This window comes from Hippocampus bargibanti, linkage group LG20, assembly GCF_051943395.1.
Source record: "Hippocampus bargibanti isolate YZ-2025 linkage group LG20, ASM5194339v1, whole genome shotgun sequence".
In the NCBI taxonomy this organism is placed as follows: domain Eukaryota; kingdom Metazoa; phylum Chordata; class Actinopteri; order Syngnathiformes; family Syngnathidae; genus Hippocampus; species Hippocampus bargibanti.
Genome location: NC_142753.1, coordinates 1,967,757 through 1,990,936, shown reverse-complemented (window position 1 = coordinate 1,990,936; position 23,180 = coordinate 1,967,757). Strand labels below are relative to the sequence as shown.

The 23,180-nt window shown below is 46.5% G+C and overlaps 3 protein-coding genes across 5 annotated transcripts; all 3 read left to right on the top strand.

Annotated features, from left to right (window-relative positions):
- The first annotated feature begins 2,491 nt into the window (after positions 1-2,491).
- On the top strand, positions 2,492-17,874 carry epb41a (erythrocyte membrane protein band 4.1a). Of its 3 annotated transcripts, XM_089022940.1 has the most exons (19): positions 2,503-2,944; positions 4,991-5,325; positions 5,450-5,725; positions 7,242-7,346; positions 7,403-7,445; positions 7,512-7,587; positions 7,651-7,869; positions 8,324-8,411; positions 11,213-11,365; positions 11,450-11,780; positions 11,862-12,250; positions 12,391-12,438; positions 12,839-12,901; positions 13,018-13,065; positions 14,037-14,213; positions 14,335-14,463; positions 14,551-14,652; positions 16,192-16,272; positions 16,378-17,874. In XM_089022940.1, exons 2-19 carry the CDS (start codon positions 4,999-5,001, stop codon positions 16,474-16,476), a joined length of 2,754 nt encoding a protein of 917 aa, XP_088879066.1. In that variant the 5' UTR covers positions 2,503-2,944; positions 4,991-4,998; the 3' UTR covers positions 16,477-17,874. The 3 variants fall into 3 exon arrangements, with proteins under 3 accessions (XP_088879068.1, XP_088879066.1, XP_088879067.1); XM_089022941.1 differs by lacking the exon at positions 13,018-13,065 and having other exon boundaries at positions 2,505-2,944; XM_089022942.1 differs by lacking the exons at positions 14,551-14,652; positions 16,192-16,272; positions 16,378-17,874 and having other exon boundaries at positions 2,492-2,944; positions 13,018-13,069.
- mrps21 (mitochondrial ribosomal protein S21) lies at positions 17,828-18,943 on the top strand. The gene is made up of 2 exons (XM_089022949.1): positions 17,828-18,112; positions 18,539-18,943. Exons 1-2 carry the CDS (start codon positions 18,030-18,032, stop codon positions 18,717-18,719), a joined length of 264 nt encoding a protein of 87 aa, XP_088879075.1. The 5' UTR covers positions 17,828-18,029; the 3' UTR covers positions 18,720-18,943.
- Positions 18,944-19,286: 343 nt separating this feature from the next.
- Positions 19,287-22,980, top strand: LOC148882657 (uncharacterized). Its single transcript, XM_089022943.1, has 6 exons — positions 19,287-19,578; positions 20,120-20,415; positions 20,509-20,584; positions 20,810-20,888; positions 20,994-21,147; positions 21,260-22,980. The coding sequence occupies exons 2-6, from the start codon at positions 20,122-20,124 to the stop codon at positions 21,575-21,577; spliced, it is 921 nt and encodes a 306-aa protein (XP_088879069.1). The 5' UTR covers positions 19,287-19,578; positions 20,120-20,121; the 3' UTR covers positions 21,578-22,980.
- Positions 22,981-23,180: the final 200 nt, after the last annotated feature.

The following is a 23,180-nucleotide window of genomic DNA, read 5'->3' as shown; positions in this document are numbered from 1 at the left end:
TGAGAAGGCCGCGTTGCAATGTACAGTGATACCTCGGTTTACGAACCCCTTGGCTTACAAACTTTTCTGTTTACGAATGTTAAATTTATGAATATTTTACCTTGGCATGCAAACTTTTTTTCGGGATACACACGGAGCGCCACAATGCGTGATATCTCGTTCGCAAACGAGCCCGTTCTCCAAAAAAGAATATGGCTGCTGACTTTTTTTTGTCCTCTATTCCCCGTCCCCAGTCTTCAGTTAAAGCCACGTGATTGGTCAAGAACGCAGCAGTGAGGGGTTGGGGGGTTACAGACAGAGAGAGAGAATGAGGCCGTTAAATATTAAAGAGACAGGCGGACAGAGAGAGAATGAGAAAATGGATAGAAAACAGTGAAATTTGGACTCATTTCAACTTTGATAGTTCAAAGGCAGAGTGTAGACTGCAAGGTTAAAACATCCCATCAATCAGGCTCCACAAATAACCCGTACATGCCATCTGTTCACTTGATGTAAAAAGCTATAAACCCAGCTAAACAGAACGCAATTGATGAGTAACAACTTACTACGTACTTTCATAACTTTGCTGCTGTGAAATGTAAATTTCTCCACTGCGAGACTAATAAAGGCAAATCCAATCCAATCCAACAAGGTAAAATTATCACAGAGAAAGCACCTACAAGGGATCATTCCTCAAGATGGTGAAAGAAGGCTGCGTTCCTCATCAAGTGTTTAATGCTGATGAAACCGGCCACTCCTTTCCACCAAGCCATCGACGACCATCACAAAGGTAAATAAAACAACTTTATTATACAGTACAGTTTATTTCTTTAATTATAATACCATAGCACATTTATTATTCATTAAATAAGGTATATTTTGTGTAGTTTTAAGGCTTAGAAAGTTAGAAAGTATAAATTTATGTTTTATGGGGACCTGGGAACGGATTATTCTCATTTTAATGGTTTCCTATGGGAAATTATTTTTTTGGGATACACACATTTACCCTTACACACTCTGTCTGGGAACCAATTAAGTTCGTAAGCCAAGGTATTACTGTAGTTGATTGTTACTTTTACATGCTAAACCAAATGTGTCCAGCAAGTCGCAGCAGAGCGCAATACAGAAAGTCACTGAATGGGTGAGGTGGTCTCATTTCCAATGGATTATTATCATCATCTCATATCGACATGTTGTGTGGATGTCGATCTTCAGGCATAAGATATTTATTTGCTATCTATTAGCTAATTAGCTAGCTTGCTACTACTTCCAGGTTGAGTTAACGCTAGCGTGTGTGGCCGCCGCTACTCACGCACAGAAAAACTGATCCTGTGACTGTAAAGTGACCTTGATAGTTTTGAAAGGTGCTTAGAAATGAAATGGATTATTATTATTATTATTATTATATTATTATTATTATTATTATTATATGTTGGGGCTCGGGGTTGCAGGAAAAAAATCAAGAGCGTGACTGAATTTGTGGGTGTTACGCATCAACAACAATGGAGAAAAGGAATAAACCACAAACTTGATGGAAGCATTAACAAAATACAAATATTAATCAACCTAGCGAACAAGATTTTGATCAACCTCGCTTAGGTTAACGATTCTGCTCAGGATTTTCAGTTTAGTTTTTTTCCCCAAATCCTTTGAGTTTACAACACTTTTGTTCCCCAAGTGGAGTCACGTTGAAGGTAAAAGTTGCGTGGATGTACTTTGAAATGTATAGTTGACCTCAGGCGTGTGTTTTAAAAACGTGAAAACAAACGCAAGCAGTTTAACCGGGAAACGAATCATGTTTATAGTCCTGAAATGTTGACAACCACGAAGCATTCTCTGTTTGAGAGCAAGATTGAAATGGGGAGAGGGTGGCGGCCTCCCATCTTCTCCCCATGGCGTGAGGAGCTGCGGCGCTCCGCACCGTCACTCGACCTCGGCAGACGGTCCCGCTCGACACCTGCTCCTCACGCCGTGGGGGGAGGGGAGGCTGTTCTCCACCGCGTGGCGAATGTGGGAGGCAAAGGGAGGCCCTTTGTGCTCCGCTGGGGTTTGGGAGGGGAGCCGTGTCACCGTCGGGTCTGGCTGATGCTTCTCCAAAGTGGCATCCCCGAGACAAAAGCGCTCCAACCGGCTTAGTTCTGCCAATCATGTGCTCGCTTGGTCTCATCCGAGAACCGATTGCTTTGTTAGGCTTGGATGCAAATGCAGAGAGCGTTGATGTTTTTGGATCAGAAATACATGCGCTCTCATTGGGCGACCACGCAGTGCGGCCATATTAGGTTATGTAACCCAGGCGGCCTGATGACAATCACAGCTAGGATGCTCCGCTCAGCCTCACGCAGCTTCCCTGGGATCCAATTGACTACCCCACCCGAGCCCTCCCCATGAATTTATTAAAATGATTAGAGTCTTTCCCTCTTGCATAACGCAATTCCAAACAGTGAGTGAAAATGGATGTGTTGATTTTTTTTTGACGACTTGAGGATCATCAGTATCCTTGGTGACTGGTGATGAAGAACCAGAACACAAAGGAGGGCAATTGGTGCGTGCTTCTCACTCGATTGTTGCTATTTGCTGCATCCGCCAATACTGATTCATTTCAGAGCAGCCCACCCCTCCTCGGCGCCCCTTCTCTACCTCAAGTCGATATATCAATTATCCCCAAATAAGGTCTTGCAGGTTATGCGAGAACATCATACAACAGGTTTCACTTGTGCTTCAAGCGATGAAATCGAGGCAGCGTGGCGACGGCGTGGGAGCGCCTCCCCTGCCTTGAAGACAAAGAGAAGGGCGAAATACTGATGCCTCTGGTACCTCGACACATTGCAAGCTGCTTGATGAACGAACGCTCATGAATCACAACTTGGCTAAAAATTCACTAAAAACAAGACATTGGGAACTTGTAAGAGCCCACTGGAATTAACACGCCGACGTTCTTTGCTGCCGGATGCGCCGTGCCGAGCGGGTGAGTGTTTTCCGACATCTCCGCGAGCCAAACGCTCAGAGTCTGTTGACATATTTATTCGCATTCAGCGCCATTTGCAGACAGGTGCGCCCAACGCACCCCCTTTTTTATTGTTTCCGATCTGAAGCGAGCAGTTTTATTTTACGGGGGTAAGAGAAAAAGAGAGTGTATCGGTTATTTCTTCGTTTCGACCCTTCGGAGAGCCTCTCTTGGGCGATGCGACTCTCCGTGCGCACATGAGCAGATGTGATTCATCAAACGCTCCCTTCCATCCTTGAATCCTTTCCTTTTTTCACGCCGTCATTCCGTTTTAAGGTTTACCGTCCCCAACATTTAAAAGGGACACTATTTCGAGTCTGTTGGCTATGATTCGATTTTTCTTCTTGTGATTTTGGGATTGTATCCATTGATTTTTGAATTGTATTGGATTGGATTAGCCTTTATTATCTCGCGGTGGAGAAATTTACATTTCATTTCATTTTGCATGTGAGTTCCAAACGTCCTGTTGAATCCTCGACTGAATTTTCATGTTTGGGCGTGAAGGCACCCGCCGTGTGTCGTTTTGAGCTTCCAGAAGCGTCGCCATCGTCACTCACTGGAGTGGACAAAGTTTCCTTGGTCGCCTCAACAATTTCAACATTTGGGTGTGATAAGGGGCACCCCAAAAAGTTGTGTTTGATTGGCTCGCCGGCACATCGATGGTCCAATTCGACATCATGATAGACTCCAAGTGCAGTGGTGGCCTTTTCTGGGAAGAGTCTTGCCGTTGTGGCATCATGGGTGACGACGACGACGACGACGATGATGATGATGATGATAATCTGGAATGTGTTGAGGCCGCCAGCAAAGTGACTGTACGCTGACACATTGCCAGATGTTGTCCTTACAAACGTCTTCCTGAGCGATTAGAGATGAGTAGGTGGCGGTCCGACATCTCCGTTCTCCACCAGATCAGTTTTCGATCAGAAAATGTGAGATTTTTTCGCCTGGGATGAAGATGGAAAATCTTGAAAAGGCGACGCTTCCTGGTGTTTGTTGTGATTTATGCAAGTTGGACTTTTTTTCTGTTCTTTGTGCAAAATTGGAATGCCTATCGATCCCCCCCCCCACCCTGCCCTGCCAGCATTGTGATTTTTCTCCACAATTTTCTCTTTTTTGGATTGGATTGGGTTGGATAAGCCTTTATTAGTCTTGCAGTGGAGAAATTGATATTTCACAGCAGCAAAGTGAGGAAAGGAAAAAAATAGAAAAACAAAATACATGAGCTGCTGTAAAGGCAGCCGCTCTTGCGGCCATTTTGAAGTCAAAACAACAACAAGGAAAACTAAATAACAAATAATATGACACAAAAGTCATTCAATGTTAAGCACTTTCTGCACCCTCTTTGTCGTATGACGAGAGGATCAAAGCGTCCTTTTGACCAGTGGATCAGGGACGTCATGGTGGGATGTGCATGTCTGCGACAAGCTAAATGTTGAAAGCAAACACCAAGCTGTATATAGCATGCATTGATTGACCAAAAGAGATTGTCTCACATCCCACGTCAATCCGCTTCAATTCCAAGCCACGACACTTTTACATCCGCATTTTCCCTCGTGCTTTAAAAAAAAATATTTTCCGCTTTGCATTCGATGTGGGTCAAGCTAGTTTCTGGATTTTCTTCCCAGCGAGTGGGGGGGCCCTCCATGTCAGCGCACGGCGTCCTTTAATCCCACGCCGGGCCCGATTAATTTGAAAGCCGCTTTCTGTTTTTAAGCTCCCATTGCGAGTGGAGCGGGCAGAAATATCGCTACACTTGCCTGGACTGAACGTGCACGATTGCGTTTGGAATCATTGTGAGGATAAATGTGGCAGCCAAAACACTTGAATCTTTGGGCAACCCTGAATCGTCCTCGACACCGTCCCGTGACACGGACGGTTCGTTGCGCCTGCCGTCCGCTCAATCTAGCGTCTGATTTTTTTGGGAATTTTGACTCCCCGAGTCATTTTCGTCGTCCAAATGCCAAAGCAAAACAGTTGACTGTTGCGTGGCTGTGCTTCCCGCAGTGGTCACCATGACAACGGACGAAGCCGAGAGTCACCAGAAAAAGCCGAGACCTCAGGAAGAGACGGGCCAGGATGCCAAGCCGCCGTCCCCCCAAGAGGAACACCTGCGCGCTGACCACCGCCACTCGGCCGGCCGCGGCCTCTCCCGCCTCTTCTCGTCCTTCCTCAAGAGGCGCTCGCAGTGCGACGGCGGCGACGGGCGTGACGAGGAGGACCAGGACGGCGGGAAGGGCCAACGAGAGGCCAAAGCGCCCATCGCCGACCCCGAACCCGAGCTGAAGATGGAGGGCGAGCTGGCCCATGACCGGCACTCGCTCAGCAGCGCCGAGGCCCAGGTCAGGCGGCCGCTTCCATCGTGCAAATTCCACAAGCAGCAACTCCAATACAATCGATCTCGAAGTACAGAAAACAAATGTAGATTTTGATTATTAAAAAAAAAAAAGAAATTGTCTTCTTCAGGTCGCCCACGTGGAGAAGAAAGAAGCAGAGGGGGCCGCAAAAGGCCAAGAGGTCAACACGGAGAGCTCGCAAATGGCTCTGACGCAGAAAGAAGAGGAGGAGACGAGGGAGGATGCAAAGGAGGCCTCTTCCCAAGCTAACAAGAACGGTGACAAGGAAGAAAAGATCACCGAGGAGGAGGAGGAGTCCCAAATTCCCAAAGCTCCACGTCACCCCAAAAGCGTGCAGATCAAAGTCACCCTCCTGGACGACACCCTGTACGAGTGTGAGTTGGAGGTAAGAAACCACAGCATCACACTTTGGGGCATCTGCCTCGAACAAAAAACGGAGGGTGTGTGTGGGGGGTGCGCAATGTGGAGCGATTCCTGCCGAAAAACTACCGACGTCACTTTTTTGTTTTTTAACCGACACCAGAAAAACGTTTTATCGCATCTAAAATAGCCAAAACACGCAGTATGATATTTTTAGTCAAATGCAAAACACCAATAAAAATGACTTAAAGTGTCCAAAATCTGCAAAAAAAATTAAACTGCGAATTGGGCATTTTCAGAAAGTCCCGCCCCCCTTTCGTGACGTCACGACAAGACGTCTTGCATTGCTGGTGAATCAAAACAATGGCTTCAGATTCGGAGAATATGCTTTCTTGTTACACATCCACTTATGAATATGATTCAAATAGCTCTGAAGAGCAAAGCATACATGTTTGCAATCGATTAAGGAATGTATTTGGGCCATTTTGAGGCAAATGGGCGTGGCGAGGATGTCTCAAAAAGAGGCAGAAAAATGAGACCAGCTCTGGTGAGGAATGAATCAGCTCGTTTCCACAGCTCTGATACATTCTTTCCATGGAGTTTGCCTCCCTCTGCTGGCGGCTTTTGGGTGTAAGACATGGTTTAAAAAAAACAGTACAGCAAAATACATTGAGGTGATGGAAAGACGCTACAATGCGTCTTTTTTTTACGGTGAGGAGGCGGTCCTTTTCTGACGTCACATACGTACTCGTCACCAACTCAAAAACAAGACTTCCTAAATGTTCAGCACCAGTCTTAAAATATAGCTATATGCGGTGGAATCTTATTAAAATACGCCCAGTAGAAGTCATGTGAAGCCATTTTACAAATTATGGACACAACTTATCCGGAGACCTCGGTTGTCCTTTAACTCCTTCACTGCCATTCACAAATTGATTCGGGAATTGAAAGTATGACATCGAGCGCCATTCCCGAATTTGTTCAAGTTTTTTTTTTTTCTTCTTTGGGTGCCGATAAAGCTCTGGTCAGACCTCTCGCAATGTTTTTCCTTTCCGCAAGGGGGCAGCATTTGCCTTTTTTCCATGTTTGCGCTTTGTTCCAGTTTCAGCTGTCGTTCAAGCGCTATATACATCAACAAGTATGTATTGCGTTTATATTTTCTACAGCCGCCCCCATTTCAAGCTCATTTCTCACTCCAGACCCACGTAACTTAGGAATTAACTGTTTTCTCTGATGAAAGAAGAGAGTGTAAGGTTTCTTACGCCGCATTGAATGTTTATGTGGTCCTAAAACTCAATATTCTGTGGTCCTGGAATTCAAGTGACAATGACAAAAACCCTGGCACTGGAGTGGACACACTTTTTTTTGTTGCAGTGAATGAGTTAAAAGGCTGGGCAAGCAGGCTCCTTGTGGACGGAAGCGATTTTGAGGCAAAACATCTGTGGCTTGCGTGTGCGCTCCAGGACGCTCTTCCCCCGAGACGTCGACGCGCCGTCGTCCCCGACGCGGTCTTGAGGCTTGTTGTTGTTTTTTTGGCTCAGAAACACGCCAAAGGCCAGGAGCTGTTCTCAAGAGTATGTGACCACCTCAATCTGCTGGAGAGGGACTATTATGGGCTGCTCATCTGGGAGACGCCCAAAATCAAGGTGAGCCGCCTCGAAAGCCGCGTGCCGCTCGGGCTTACTTGCGGATTCCTTTCCAGACTTGGATGGACCTGGCCAAGGAGATCCGCCGGCAGGTGCAAGGTAAGCTCCCGTTGGCCCCGAACCGCTTCGACTCGGGCGGAAGTGATGACGTGGCTCGCTCTCCAGGTTCCCGCTACGACTTCACCTTTAATGTGAAATTCTACCCTCCGGATCCGGCTCACTTATCCGAAGACATCACCAGGTCCGGTGGCCGACGGGGTTTTGCGATGTTACGGACGCGCGCTTGACCGGCGTCTCCTCACAGGTACTACCTGTGCCTGCAACTGCGCAAGGACATCCTGCACGGGCGCCTGCCGTGCTCTTTCGTCACGCTGGCCCTGTTGGGCTCGTACGCGCTGCAGTCGGAACTGGGCGAGTACGACCCCGAGGTCCACGGCCCGCAATACGCCAAAGACATGAAGATGACCGACGGCCACAGCAAGAAGCTGGAGGAGAAGATGATGGAGCTTCACCGCACCTACAGGTCCTGATTTGGGGGCTTGTGTTTCACCCCGAAAAATGCATCCCGAAGAACACCCTTAGGCACAGGTGTCAAAGTCAAGGCCCGCGGGCCAAATCCGGCCTGCCACATCATTTTTTCGGCCCGCGAAAGCAAATCAAACGTGTTCAATTCCATGATGATTGCTAAAATCTGAGCCAAAATTTCATATTTTTGGATGTCAACCACAATAAAAGTCATTATTCTTGACTTCAGATTTGAAAAGTAGTTATTCATTAATTTGCTGTGTGCTCTATATGTAATATTTGAAGGGATTTAAACATTCTAATGGGTTCCCCAAATTCATAACGGCCCTCGAGAGGAAACCATAACTACAATGTGGCCCGCGGCAAAAAAATGACTTTGACACCCCTGCCCTGAGGAGCCATTTGGCGGGTTTTTGGAGCGCTTGAGGTGTGACTTGGCATTTTTTCTGCAGGTCGATGAGTCCGGCTCAGGCGGACATGATGTTCCTGGAGAATGCAAAGAAGCTGTCCATGTATGGAGTTGATCTACACCAGGCCAAGGTGAAAAAAAAACATTTTTTTTTCTCGTCAAAGCAAATTGCTGCTTTTGAACTCATTGCCTGGCAAGACGCTGTGCCAAAATGTGTCCACTGCAGTGACAGGGTTTTTGTCATTGTCACTCCAATTCCAGGACGCACAGAATATTGACTTTTGGGACGACATCAACATTTAAAGGACAACAGACGTCACTTTTTTGTTTCTTAACTGACATCAGAAAAACGTTTTATAGCATCTAAAATGCCCAAAACATGCAGTTTGATATTTTTATTCAAATGCAAAACACCAATAAAAATGACTTAAAGTGTCCAAAAGCTGCAAAAAATTGAGCTGCGAATTAGGCATTTTCAGAAAGTCCCGCCCCCAGTTTGTGACGTCGCGCCAAGATATCTTGCATTGCTGGAGAATCAAAACAATGGCTTCAGATTTGGAGAATATGCTTTCTTGTTACACATCCAGTTATGAATAAGATTCAAATAGTTCTGAAGAGGAAAGCATACATGTTTGCAATCGATTAAAGAATTTATTCCATGCCATTTTGAGGCAACATTGAGGGGAAATGTCTCACCGAAAAAGAGGCACAAAATGGCGACCTCCTGTTGCCACATCCGTTTCCACAGGCTGATAAATTCCTTACATGGAGCTTGGACGCCCTCTTCGGCGGCCTTTGGGTGCAACAAGGTTCTCAGACCAAACATGTACAGCAAAATACATTGACGTGATGGAAGGACTGCTACAATGTGTCTTTTTTTCGGTCAGGGGGCGGTCCTTTCGTGACGTCACGTACGGACTCGTCACCAACTCAAAAACAAGACTTTCTGAATATTCAGCGCAAGTCTTAAAACGTAAAATATAGCTATATGCGGTGGAATATTTGTAAAATATGCTCAGAAGTCATTTGAAGCCATTTTACAAATTATGGACACAACTTATCCAGAGCCGTCGGTTGTCCTTTAATGCAGCGTCAGAAACCTTAGACTCTCTTCTTTCATCAGAAAAAAAGATTTAATTCCTAAATGATATGGGTCTGGAGTTATAAGAGCTTGAAATTGGATTGGATTGGATTGGATTGGATTGGATTGGATTGGATTTGCCTTTATTAGTCTCACAGTGGAGAAATTTACATTTCACAGCAGCAAAGTCATGAAAGGAATGAAAGTAGAAAAACGAAATACATGAGCTGCTGGAAAGGCAGCCACTCTCGCGGCGCCGTCTTGAAGTCAAAAGAACAAAAAAAAACTAAATAACAAATAATATGACAGCATAGAGACAATATGACAAAACAAAGACACAGAGAGACATTCATTCTTCAGGACTTGCTGTACCCTCTTTGTGATGACATGACGCAGTTCTAGATGAAAGAGGAGAGGATCAAAGCGTCTTTCCACCAGTGGATCAGGGACATCATGGTGGAACGTGCACGTCGACTATAAGCTAAATGTTGAAAGCAAACACGCAGCTGTAGCATCCATTGACGAAAAGAGATTGTCTCACATCTCCTGTTCCACATAAATCTGCTTCAATTCCAAGCCGCGACAGTTCCACATACGCATCGGCGCTCTGCGCTGACGCTCCTTTCTTCTTATCGCGGGTTCCTCAAGCCATGCAGCCATCCAGCCGCAGACTGTCCAACAGCACTGACCTTTCCGCTAAACAAAGCGGGGCTGTGAAGATGCTGTCCATTACAGGCTCAAATAAGCACAATGGCCCCTTTGGTGTCCAGCGATGGCAGTCGAATGGCTCCAACATTCCTCCCATTCAAAAACAGTACTGGCATATTCATGCTGCCGAAAAGGCGCAATGAGGGCAGCTTTCCAAAATACAATGCAATACAGTGATACCTTGGCTTACAAACTTAATTTAAGTTGTTTTATTTACCTTTGTGATGGCTTGATGGAATGGAGTGGCCGGTTTCATCAGCATGAAACACTTGATGAGGAACATAGGCTTCTTTCACCATCTTGAGGAATGATCCCTTGTAGGTGCTTTCGCTGTGATAATTTTATCTAGTTCCTCATCAATTGTGTTCTGTTTAGCTGGCTTGAGAGCTTTTTACATCAAGTGTACAGATGGCTTGTGCGGGTTGTTTGTGGAGCCTGATTGATGGAATATTTAACCTTCCAGTCTACACTCTGCCTTTGAACTATCAAAGTTGAAACTCTCTCACTGTCGTCTGCCTGTCTCTTTAATGTTTAAAGCACCCCCCCCCCTTACTGCTGCATTCTTGACCAATCACACTGGGGGCGGGGAATAGAGGACAAAAACAGTCGGCTGCCATTTTGTTGTTAGAAGAACGGGCTCGTTCGCGAACGACACATCACTCATTGAGGCAGCTCTGTGTATGAAAAAAGTTCGTATGCCAAGGTAAAGTTCGTATGCCAAGGTAAAATTGTGAACTGTCACGTTCGTAAACCGAAAAGTTTGTAAGCCAAGGGATTCGTAAACCAAGGTATCACTGTATATACATATTATTTTATGCAGCGCTTTAACAACAGCTGAAACTGTAACAAAGCACTAACATGGACAAAAGGCAAATGATGCCCGCTTGTGGACAAGAAAAAAAAACATCACCAGAGGCCATCGCCAGCGCTTTATCGACACCCAAGCATGAAAAAAAACAAAACCAGAACAAATTCAGGAAGGGCGCTCTACGTCATATTTTCAATCCCTAAATACATTCACGAATGGCAGTGAATGAGTTCAGGGAGGCGGGGGGGCCATTTGGTGCGCTGTGCCGCGTACAAATGGACGAACCGGTAAGACGTTTTTGTCTTTTTGTTTTTTTTTTGGGTGGGGGGCGTCAGGATCTGGACGGCGTGGGCATCATGCTGGGCGTTTGCTCCAACGGCTTGATGGTTTACAAAGACAAACTGCGGATCAACCGCTTCCCCTGGCCCAAAGTCCTCAAAGTGTCCTACAAGCGCAGCAGCTTCTTCATCAAGATCCGCCCCTCCGAGGTAGGCCCTCGCCCAAATCCAACGCCGCGGGGCTTCCGCCATTTTTTTTTTTTTTTTTTTTTCATCCGTGGGTCCCTCGAACAGGTGGAGCAGTACGAGAGCGCCATCGGCTTCAAGCTGGACCACTACAAGGCGGCCAAGAAACTGTGGAAAGTCTGCGTGGAGCATCACACCTTCTTCAGGTACGCTTCCTCGGGTCGCCGCGGGCCACCCCCGTCACACCCTGTTTGCCCACCCAGGCTGACGTCCAGCGAGATGGTGTCCACGCCCAAGAAGTTTCTGCCCCTTGGCTCCAAATTCCGCTACAGCGGGCGAACTCAAGCTCAGACCAAGCAGGCCAGCTCGTTGATTGACAGGCCGGCGCCCCTCTTCCAGCGCACCTCCAGTAAGAGGAACTCGCGCAGCGTGGATGGAGGTAGGACGCCGAACCGCTGCCCTCGTTTCGGCACCCAGATCGCCAACGTCGCCAACGTCGCCCTGTCGCCCCCCCCCCAAGCCATGGCGTCCACCTCGGACAACAGATCAAGCCGCCCTGTGAGCGCACCCGTCGCCTCGCCGCTGTCGCCTGGAGACAAGGCGCCGCCGTCGCCGCTACTGCCCGGCCTCCGCCCGCCCGAGCGCCGGGCGGGAAAATTCCGCGGCGTCGCCGACAGGAAGGCGGAGTCCAAGGGCCACGCCCGCAAAAGCCGCTCGGCCCGAACCCCCAGCCCCAAGGTTGAGTCCGCGCCGGAATCGAAGGTAGCACTGAAAAGTTTGCCTTTGCGCCCCCTTTGCAACCCTGACGTCCGCGAGCCGCGTCCGTGCGTCCAGACGCCCGCCGGGAGGGAACGCAGACGCTCGCCCTCCGCCGCCGCCGCCGATGGAGAACGGGAGAAAAAGATCCAGGTTTGTCTCTTTTTGCGCCGCGTGACCAGATGTGGGCCACGTAGCGTCCCGCTTTCAGATCGGTTTTGGAAAAAGTTGCCTTTGGGCTTCAGATCCTAACGCTTTTTTTTGTCCTCTGTCCCTCTCGGACGCGAGAGCAGCCGCGTCCTCAGGACAAAACCAAGACGGAGACCACGCGGGCGAGGAAGGTTGGCTCACTTGCGCCATTTTCCTTTGGTGTCCTCTCAAATGGCTTTTTGGCTGCTTTTTCCTCACAATCTTTTTTCATTTGATTTCATTTCATGTTTTATGTTTTCCATCTCATTTTGGATGTGAAAAGATGGCCCACGTTTCCTCACCGTCGCCTCAACGCAATGCGCAAGCATTGAAATGCATTTGATGACCGCACAACCCCCCCGCCCATTTTGCATGTGCGCCCTGTTAGTGTTGATCTTGCCGCCATTTTTGTTACCTTTGTTTTTGCCTTGGCTGCCTTTGGATTCTGTCAGAAGGCGAGCGCCAAAAAGTTTTTAGTTGCGAATGAGTGCAAAGTGAAGAGCAACCACGTGTTCTTGTGCCCCCCCCCCCCCCGACCCCCCCTCCTTACAGAAACGGGCTAAGAAACTTGAGGGGGAAACCATTTATGTCAGACATAGCAATTTAATGTTGGAGGTTGGTATGGTCTTCATTTTCTTGAATGTTGAACTTTTGCCTGCTTCATCTTCTTTTATTTCTTTTTCTATGACTCTTTTTTTGTGTCTTTTTTTACGGTCGTCATCGTTTTCTAGCTTGACCCCAAAGGCTTGGCATGCACCATTTTCCTCTCTGACTCTGATGCAAGTAACTCGACTTCTCTTTTGCCATCGTCCGTCTCATACGTGTCTCCTTTCCCATCTTGATTGGGGAGGGCGGTTTAGCATGCTACGTTAGCATCTTAAACCCGTTTTAAAGTGCAGAATGCTTTCAAAATGCTGGATGACCAAAATCTTCCTCCAGGGACGCTACACTGTAACCCCCCCCCCCCCCCCCCCCCCCCATCATGCGGACCATGGTCATGTCCTTTGCCCCCCCCCCCCCATGATCAGTCATAGTAATAATAATAATAATCATTTCATTTCTAAGCGCCTTTCAAAACTCTGCAGAGTCACTTTACAGTCACAGGATAAATTTTTCTGTGGGTGAGCAGCGGCAGCCACAGAAAAACGCGGAAGTAACTCAAATAGATAGAAAGCTAGCTAATATATAGCTAATAGCTATATAGCTAGCCAGATATATAGCTAATAGCTAGCTAGATGGCTAATATATAGCCAGCGAGATAGCGAATATATAGAAAATAGCTAGCTAGGTAGCTAGCTAATAGCGAGCTAAATAGCTCATATACTCAAAACTCACATTACTAATCAAAGCAAATACGATACACTAAAAGTCATCGACACAAAGTCCCTGAGTCATTTGGTCTCACGTCCTGGTGTGCACCTTGATGTTTATTTGGCATACTAGCATTTGATTTTTAATAATAATAAATTTCATTTATAAGCGCCTTTCAAATCTCTCAAGGTCACTTTACAGTCACAGGATACGTTTTTCTGCGGGTGAGCCGCGGCAGCCACACGCGCCAGCGTTCACTCAACCCGGAAGTAACTAAAATAGATAGAAAACTTGCTAGCTAGGCAATCGTTAGCCAACAGATAACTAGCTAGACAGACAGCCAGCTAGATTTTTTCCCATTGAGGTTGACGACTTTTTCCATGCCTCCCCACCCCACCCCTTTCCGTCCCCCATTTTGTCTCTGTTTCCCTCCTTGAAGGACATGGACAAGACACAGACAGAGATCATGCGTCACCACAGCAGCATCAGCGAGCTGAAGAGGACTTTCATGGAGTCGCTGCCGGAGCCTCAGCCCAGCGAGTGGGACAAGCGTCTCTCCTGCAATTCGCCTTACCGCGCGGCTAGCGTCAACGGGCAGCCGCCGCCGCCGGCAGCCGTGAGTCGGCCGCCCGGATCCCTCTCCATCAGATCCCCAAAAGATTGCGCAATATGGCTGCAAATGTCTGTTGTGTCTCGCTCAACTGTGGGGATGTGTTTGCTTTCTTTTTTTTTTTCAGTCTCCGGTGCTCAAGACCCAAACCATCACCATCTCCGATGTCACCAACTCCCTTCGAGGCAGCGTGGCCCTCAAGGACATCCCTTTGGTTCACACCGAGACCAAAACCATCACTTACGAGTCGGCCCAGGTAGAAGAGGAATGCACTTTGTCGTCTTTTGGGATGTAAAGGTCATGATTTCATTTCCCCCCCCCCCCCCCCCCCCCCCACACACAGCCGCTGGACCCTTTTGCGGAAAGGGAGTCGGGCGTGCTCCTCAGCGCCCAGACCATCACGTCTGAGACCATCAGCACCACCACCACCACCCAGATCACCAAGGTCCGCCTCGGCCGACAACATTTAAAAATGACTTGTTCACTTGTTTGTTGTGCGCTCTAGATGACAAGATGAAACCTTCTCATGGTTTCCCCAAATTCATAAAGGCCCCCAAGAGGGAACCGCAACGACAATGTGGCCCACCCGCGGCCAAAAATAGCTTTGATATTAATAATAATAATCCATTTGATTTCTAAGCGCCTTTCAAAACTCTCAATGTCACTTTACAATCACAGGATACGTTTTTCTGTGGATGAGCAGCGTCAGCCACACTCCGGCGTTCACTCACCCGGAAGTAACTCAGATAAAAAGCTAGATTGCTAAGAGACAGCTAATAGATAGCTAAGTAACTCGGATAGAAAGCTAGCTAATAGATAGCCAACATACAGCTAATAGATAGCCAACATACAGCTAGCTAAGCCTTCACTCAACCCGGAAATTTCTCAGATAGAAAGCTAGCTAGAAAACAGAAGGCTAGCTAGGCCTTCACTCAACCCAGAAGTAACTCAGATAGAAAGCTAGCTAGCTAACAGATAGCTAGCTAGGCCTTCACTCAACCTGGAAATTACTCGGATAGAAAGCTAGCTAGAAAACAGATAGCTAGCTAGGCCTTCACTCAACCCGGAAGTAACTCAGATAGAAAGCTAGCTCGTGAAGACACAGCTAATAGATACCTAAGTAACTCAGATAGAAAGCTAGCTAGCTAATAGATAGCTAACAGATAGCTAGCTAGGCCTTCACTCAACCCGGAAGTAACTCGGATAGAAGGCTAGCTAGCTAACAGATAGCTAGCCCGGCCTTCACTCAACCCGGAAGTAACTCAGATAGAAATCTAGCTTGATAAGAGACAGCTAATAGATAGCTAATAATAATAATAATACATTTCATTTAGAAGCGCCTTTCAAAACTCTCAAGGACACTTTACAGTCACAGGATATTTCTTCTGTGGGTGAGCATAAGTAACTCGGATAGAAAGCTAGCTGGCTAATAGAGAGCTAAAATATAGCTAGCTAGGCCTTCACTCAACCCGGAATTAACTCTGATAGAAAACTAGCTAGATAATAAGTAGCTAGCTCGGCCTTCACTCAACCCGGAAATAACTCAGATCGAAAGCTAGCTTGCTAAGAGACAGCTAATGTATCGCTAAGTAACTCACATAGAAAGCTAGCTAGCTAATAGATAGCTAACATATAGCTAGCTAGGCCTTCACTTAACCCGGAAGTAACTCAGATTGAAAGCTAGATAGCTAACAGATAGCTAGCTAGGCCTTCACTCAACCCGGTTGTAACTCAGATAGAAAGCTAGCTAGCGAAGAGACAGCTAATAGATAGCTTAGTAACTCGGATAGAAAGCTAGATAGCTAATAGATAGCTAACAGATAGCTAGCTAGATAGCTAATTCATAATGGCCCCCATGAGGAAACCGTAACTACAATGTGGCCCACCCATCTATATGTAAAAAATCTGATTTATTAAATGAAATGGGGGGGAATTTTTGTGTGTGGGAAATTTTTGGACCGGCCTCTGTGGTGTCTTCTCGCAGACGGTGAAGGGGGGCATCTCCGAAACCCGCATCGAGAAGAGGATCGTCATTACCGGAGACACCGAAATCGATCATGACAAGGTAAGGAAGGGGTGCTTTGTTCACATGACCTTGGCAATTGCGCGCTGGATAGCGCGTCGGAGGTCGTTGATGGAGCTTCCGCCGCTCGTTGTTTCCTGCCTTCAGGCTTTGGCTCGGGCCATCAAAGAAGCCAAAGAACAACACCCGGACATGTCGGTCACCAAAGTGGTTGTCCATCAAGAAACGGAGATTTCCCCCGAGTGAGACCGGCTCGTAAACACCCACCCTTGTCCCGCATTTGCCTTGGAATTGAGAGCCTCGCACCAAGTGACCTCTCGCTCTCTCTCTCTCTCTCTCTCTACATTTTACCGACTCCCGCCGGGAGAAAATTCACCCCCCCCCCCCTCATCTGATCCCACCCAGACGCCGCACCTTTTATGAGGAACAAAAAGCACAATTTTTCCAAAAGGGGCATTTGGTCTTTTAATCTTTGCGATGACGGAACTTTATTTTTCTAGCGCTTTTCTTACAACCCCAATGGCTCGGCGACCAATCGTGTGGGGCCGAAGCCGTGTTTGTTTGTATTTAATTGAAGCCACATGTTGATGTGAAATTTTCTCGGGGTTGTCCACTTCCGGTTCCCTTCACGCTTGCTTTGATTGGTCGTACAGTAGCTACTTTATATGTGGAGTTGCCCTCTTAATGTGTTTTCAATGTTTTGAGCCCCCGTTCACTTCTTCTTGTTTACTTTGCACTTGCTGTGGTGTGTTTTCCGACATTTGCTGAATTGCTTCGCCACCAGTCTTTGAAAGGTCGCTCTGCTATAAGCTACTGCTCGCGGGTGTTCAGACACGCGATGGCGCAACGCGCTCGCACTCGGATTTAAATTCCACTTTTTCATATCCTTTCGTTTGTAAATTGGATGAAGCCAAGTCTCCAAATGTCATTCTTGTCAAGAAAAAAAAATCTAAGCTGTCAACATTCCTATTTGTGTAGCATTTTACTGCACCTTGTAAGTGGCAAGGAACATGTATTTTACACTCATTAAGATGTCAGTTTATTCTATAATATCAATGACAGTATATGATTTGAAATATCAGTCCCATTAAAATGTTTCAAATTTAATGGATATGGTCAAGTCACCGGCCCCAACTAGCGTCGGTGGAGTACTTAGAGCAGTGCGGTTCTACGCATTCCCTGCCATGGAGGGTAAGACATGCCTGACTCAATATGTCAATTAGTTGCGACATGCCCGCTTGGCCATCACTAGCCGGATCATTTTGTACACAATCTTTAAAAAAATTGATACTTGTGTCTCGAAATGTTATCGATTTGTTTCTGTTTTTAATAAATGTCTTTTCTTGGTCTCAAATTTGTAAAAGAAAAAAATGAACATGTTTCACCTATGAACGGTGAATGTAAATAGTTTTCCCCCGGAAAATAATGACCATATTGTACTGTACTGTGCTGTATCAGAAGCCGGAAATTGTCCCCGTCAGAATTGATCGTGGCGACCACAAGGTGGCGAAAACGCGCCGCCGAAGGACGACGCCTAAAGCGCTCCGCTCGAAGAAGCCTGATTTTGACGTGCGTGAAACGGCAACGGTGTGGAGGGACAGGCGGAAAACCTGCACCAAAATAAATTGAACTTGATGAAGTCAACATTTCTTACATTCTGAAAGTACACTACTTCGTTTTTAAACAAAAATTTCGAGTGTCGTTTTCATCGAAGTGATCTGTTGAAGAAGCGGGAACGTGAGATAAAACGCCACCGTGTTTCTACACGGCTATCATTCTTGTTGCGTTTGGGATTCGTCATGGCCAGGCATCTTCGGTTCGTTGCCCGGACGGTAATGGTTCAAGATGGCAAAGTGGATGCGGCGTACAAACATCTCAACAGGTAACCGTGATCATATTTTAATATTTCTGTCGCCTAAAGTTCCCATCGAGCGGTTAATCAGTGGTGTCGAGCTAACGGGAGCTAGAGTAGCTTTCCGCTCAATGTCGGGCAACTGAGCCTGCGCAATCTTGACTCCGTTTCGAGTGGGTCAGCCTATTGGTGGCATACGTAAGCACGTCCGACATCTTGAATGTGTCAGCTGTGCCCCGTAAAAAATGCCAGTCAAAGGATACAAAGACACAAATCACCTTCCGACGATGTGCAAAGCGTTAATAACTCCAATTTAATCATTTACACACACCAGAAATCCACGAAATGTTTCCAACATTTTAAATTCATGCAAGTTGTGACAAAATGAAATTGTGATCATTGTAGTTCTCGTTGCCCTCTGTTATTGAGAGTCTGGATGCCTGTACTGCATTCCAGGGTCCTCACCCAAGATGGGATCATTGAGACTGTGAAGCGCAAGCGCTACTATGAGAAGCCCTGCAGAGAGCGTCAACGAAAGAACTACGAGAACTGCAAGCGTATCTATAACACGGAAATGGCCCGCAAAATTGCCTTCATCTCCAGGACAAGCAGAACGGATCCGTGGGTTGGTTCTTAGTGAAAAGGCGACTGATAAAACGATGTGCAACTCGGCCCAATATGACGAGATGAAAAGAATGGGATACGTTGCATCATAAGGAAATGTGTCCCGCCTACTCCCCCCCCCCCCCACCACCATCAACATTTCTGTCCTTGGAAAACAGATTCTTTTGCAAATGTTGTGAATCCTGTCGAATCTGTTGTGGATATAAAGCATTTGCACCAAACAAGCATTGTGTGTACTTCATTGTCATACAAAGAATAAGAAAACCTTTCAATTTTCTCACAATGGAGAAAGTCCCAATTTACTGCGGCAAAGTTATAAAGTAAAAGCACAAACAACTCAAATGGCAGCAAGTCTTGCTGTCCCATCTTGAAGTCATCCTAACATCATAAAATAATACAACGCAAATCTCGCAAGTTATCTTATTTCTTTTTTTTTTTCGTGTTTTTTTTTGTGAGCAGACGCAGGCTTGCTGCCTCGTGACGGTCGCCTCGTAAGAGTCCACACTCGCGACACGTGCACGGGTAGGAGCCGCAACCAATCCGCTGGAGGAAGCCTCCCGATAGGCCACGCCTCCCATCCAATCAGCACGCGGCCAGGAATCGGTCAGCCAATCCGAGTGGTGTACACTCGTCGCACGTGTTTTCCCTCTTGCTCGAGTTGTACTTGAGCATGTTGGCGTGTTTGCTTCACAGTCACGTAGTCGCTGCAACCCGCCATTAAACCAACAAGACGCCTCTGAGACTCTTCGATAGTTTCAATTCGCGTCGTTTTCTACACAAGCCGCTTGATTGTATTTGGCGAGCCTTTCCTGGATTTTCATTCTTGTCATCCCCTGTCCACATTTCCACAAATACAATTGTGCGGTTACAAGGTAAGACTCCGATGTGAACGATCCGAAGTTCAAGTTGATTGACGCATTCAAACGCAGCTTCCTTCTTCCGTGTAAGACTCTGCGAAATAATCACGCGACTGTGTCATTTTGGGAGGCAAAACTATCAGCATAGCGTTGTTGCTAAAATCACCTGACGTTGGCTTTTCTGGATAGTCTGCACTTGCTAGTGACCCTTTTCTTTCCAACGAATCTTGTCAGAACGTTTTGGAATCCTCCCTCACTTCGTTGTAAATAGTTTTGAATTACATAACGGGGAAAAAAAAGTTCAATTTCGATCCATATCGAGAATGATTTTATTCTTCGACGCTCAATCGAAAAACAAACTTGTTGGAGTTAACGTTGTGTCTGATGCCCTTGAAAAATGGCCAATCACGATCAGTGCAGTGCCCAAAAAATATCTGGCAGGTGGCCATCGAGGCACGACAAAGGAAAATATCAATATTTTATTCTGGCAAACATTGTACCCACCCCAAAAAATAAAAAAAAAATGCTGACATTTGCTCCTTTTTTTTGCGTCCAGACATGAATCCGTTGGGCCCGTGTTCTCAGTGGCCACCTTACAACCTGCCTCCGTCCACCCTGCGCTACATCCTCGGTGAGAGCCAGTTGACCGAGGATGAGGGCCACATTTTGTCGGAAGGAGACGAGGACTACGAGGGATGCTTCCCAAGTCGCTTGGATAAGATGTATGCAAGGTCCAAGCGAGCCCGCCGCAAGGTTCACGTTGGCCGGAGAGCCAAGTATCACCTTTCTGCCGCCGCTCCCGATGCCGCTTCTTCCTCACCTTCGGCGGGAGACCTCGCGTTCACCCAGAAAGTTAGTCCTTTTTCAAATTCACAAATCTTTTTTTGGGGGAAAAATGTGATTGGTGTTTGATGGCCTGTATTTCTGTATTTGTATTTTTTTTAGTGCACAGATTTGCACAGCTTCATCTGTCCTCTGAGGGAACTTCTTCACGGCCTTCAAACTGGCCGCTTTAACAAAGGTATGCGCTTGCACCGGCGTCCCAATCACTCCTTGCGCGAAATCGGGTTGACTTGACCAGGCGTTCATTCGTAGAACATCACGTAAACGTCCGTACGGCGGCGAGGGCTCGTCTTTTGAGCTAGCTAGATAGCCAGTTAGCTAGCTAATAGATAGTAAACATTATAATACATTATATTATATCACAACTTCGGCCGAAACTTGACGGGCATTCTCCCCCCCCCAGGTTTAACCAGTTTCCAGCAGAGTGTCGCCATGGACAGGCTGCAGAGGATTGTGGGAATTCTGCAGAGGCCCCAAATGGGGTAAGGAAGCCCAACGACGCATTTGATGAGGTCGTCTGCCATAGTGGTGCCATTCATGCGTTTTTCTTCCTTCCCGATTCATTCTTTGTATCTTTTTGCTTCCAGGGAGCGATATCTGCGTAACTTGTTGCAAATTGAGGGGATGCTGAAACTCTGGTTCCCTCAGGTGGCACCTGGTCCCGCGGTCACGTTAGCCCAAAGCTTCCCCCCCAAACGGATGACTCCCTGGCGACAAAATCAGCTCAGCATGCCAGTCAAGGTGAGCGCCGTCATTCTTATCGTGCCAATGGCCAAAAATTGTTGCTCAATGTTGACTTGTTAAGGAGTCAACTTTGAACACGGCTTCCAACAAGACCCGTTTTGAATTGTAGAAGCGGAAGTTGATGTGGTCGGATTGGGACCACGACAAAACGGAGCCATCCAAGAAAAAGATGGAAAGCCGTCCTACGGTGACGCCGTGCGCACTGTGCGCAAGCGTCGCCGGAACGCCGCGGAAGTGGGAAGCTCCCGAGGACGCGGGACTTGCGGCGGTCTTTGAAGTGGCCGAGCGCACATTTGGCAGCCCGCCGCAACAACTGCAAATTTCTTCCAACGGCTGCACGCTGACACGGGACAAGTTGATGTCTTCCGCTGCTGACGTCACGGCTGCCAACGTGTGCGATGATCACGCAACGTGCCCGCCGGACTAAAAAGGTGGAATCCCGCCCGGGGGGTCAGCATCAGGAGTTGTTATTTGAGTCTTTCCAAAATCTGCCTGCAATGACACAGCCGCGGCTCTGGCGCTTCTATTTGACCATAACAATGTGTTGTTTTTGCACCAAAGCACTTGGCCTCGAATTTGTAAATTGTCTCTTCCCCCTATGCTGCTGAAAAAGCTGCGCGTTCAATCCAATTCTTTTCTATGCACGGCTCAAATCAATCAGAATGAGTCCATGGACGGATGTGAACATAAAAAAAAACTTGAATGCCTTAAGCCACGTTGGGGAAAAATATGGACGCACGATTGCACTGAATTTCCAAGTCATTGAGTGAAATACTATTGCACCTTAAAGGACAACCGACGTCTCCGGACAACTTGTGTCTATAATTTGTAAAATGGCTTCAAATGACTTCTACTGAGCGTATTTTACAAAGATTCCACCGCATATCGCTATATTTTACGTTTTAAGACTCGCGCTGAATATTCAGGAAGTCTTGTTTTTGAGTTGGTTTACGAGTCCGTACGTGACGTCACGAAAGGACCCTCCCCCTGACTGTCAAAAAGACACATTGTAGCAGTCCATCACGTCAATGTATTTTGCTGTACTGTTTGGCTGAAAACCTTGATGTTGCACCCAAAAGCTGCCAGAAGAGGGCGTCTGAGCTCCGTGGAAGGAATTTATCAGCCTGTGGAAATGAGCTGATTCATTCCTCGCGGGAGCTGGTCGCCATTTTTGGGTGCGATATTCCTCCTGCCCGTTTGCCTCAAAATGACACAGAAAAAATTATCTAATTGATTGCAAACTTGTATGCTTTCCTCTTCAGAACTATTTGAATCATATTCATAACTGGATGTGTAACAAGAAAGCATATTCTCCGAATCTGAAGCCATTGTTTTGATTCACAAGCAATGCAAGACGTCTTGGCGTGACGTCACGAACTGGGGGCGGGACTTTCTGAAAATGCCCAATTCGCAGTTCAATTTTTTTGCAGAATTTGGACACTTGAAGTCATTTTTATTGGTGTTTTGCATTTGAATAAAAATATCATACTGCGTGTTTTGGGTATTTTAGATGTTATAAAACGTTTTTCTGATGTCAGTTAAGAAACAAAAAAGTGACGTCGGTTGTCCTTTAAGAGACGACGTTACTAGAACCATATTTAAAAAACAAAAACGTCTTAAGAGAATCGGCGCTTGCTGTATCTGCCAGTTTTGTGTCTTTATGTTTTTTTTTTTGTATGCTCGCTATAAATTTATTTTTATTCTAGGCATCACTTTGGGACAACAGCTGTTCATTTTTGTAGTAACCAGTTTACTTGTTTCACATTCTTTTCTATTTCCCTTTGTTATCTTACTGTTTGCACAAAAAAAAATCCTGATTTTTTTTTTACATTTCATTGTTTTGATTGTAAAGTATTGTTTGAAATCAGACAAACAAATTTATATTGGCACGTTTTAAGTTAAAATTCAGGACATGTTGGAGACATGTTGAAGAATCCTTTTCTCCGTCATCACAAACACCAATTACAGCTAAACGGTGCAACATTTGTGGAACAATTATATGTGCGAAAGGCAAAGAGAAAAGCAGGAAC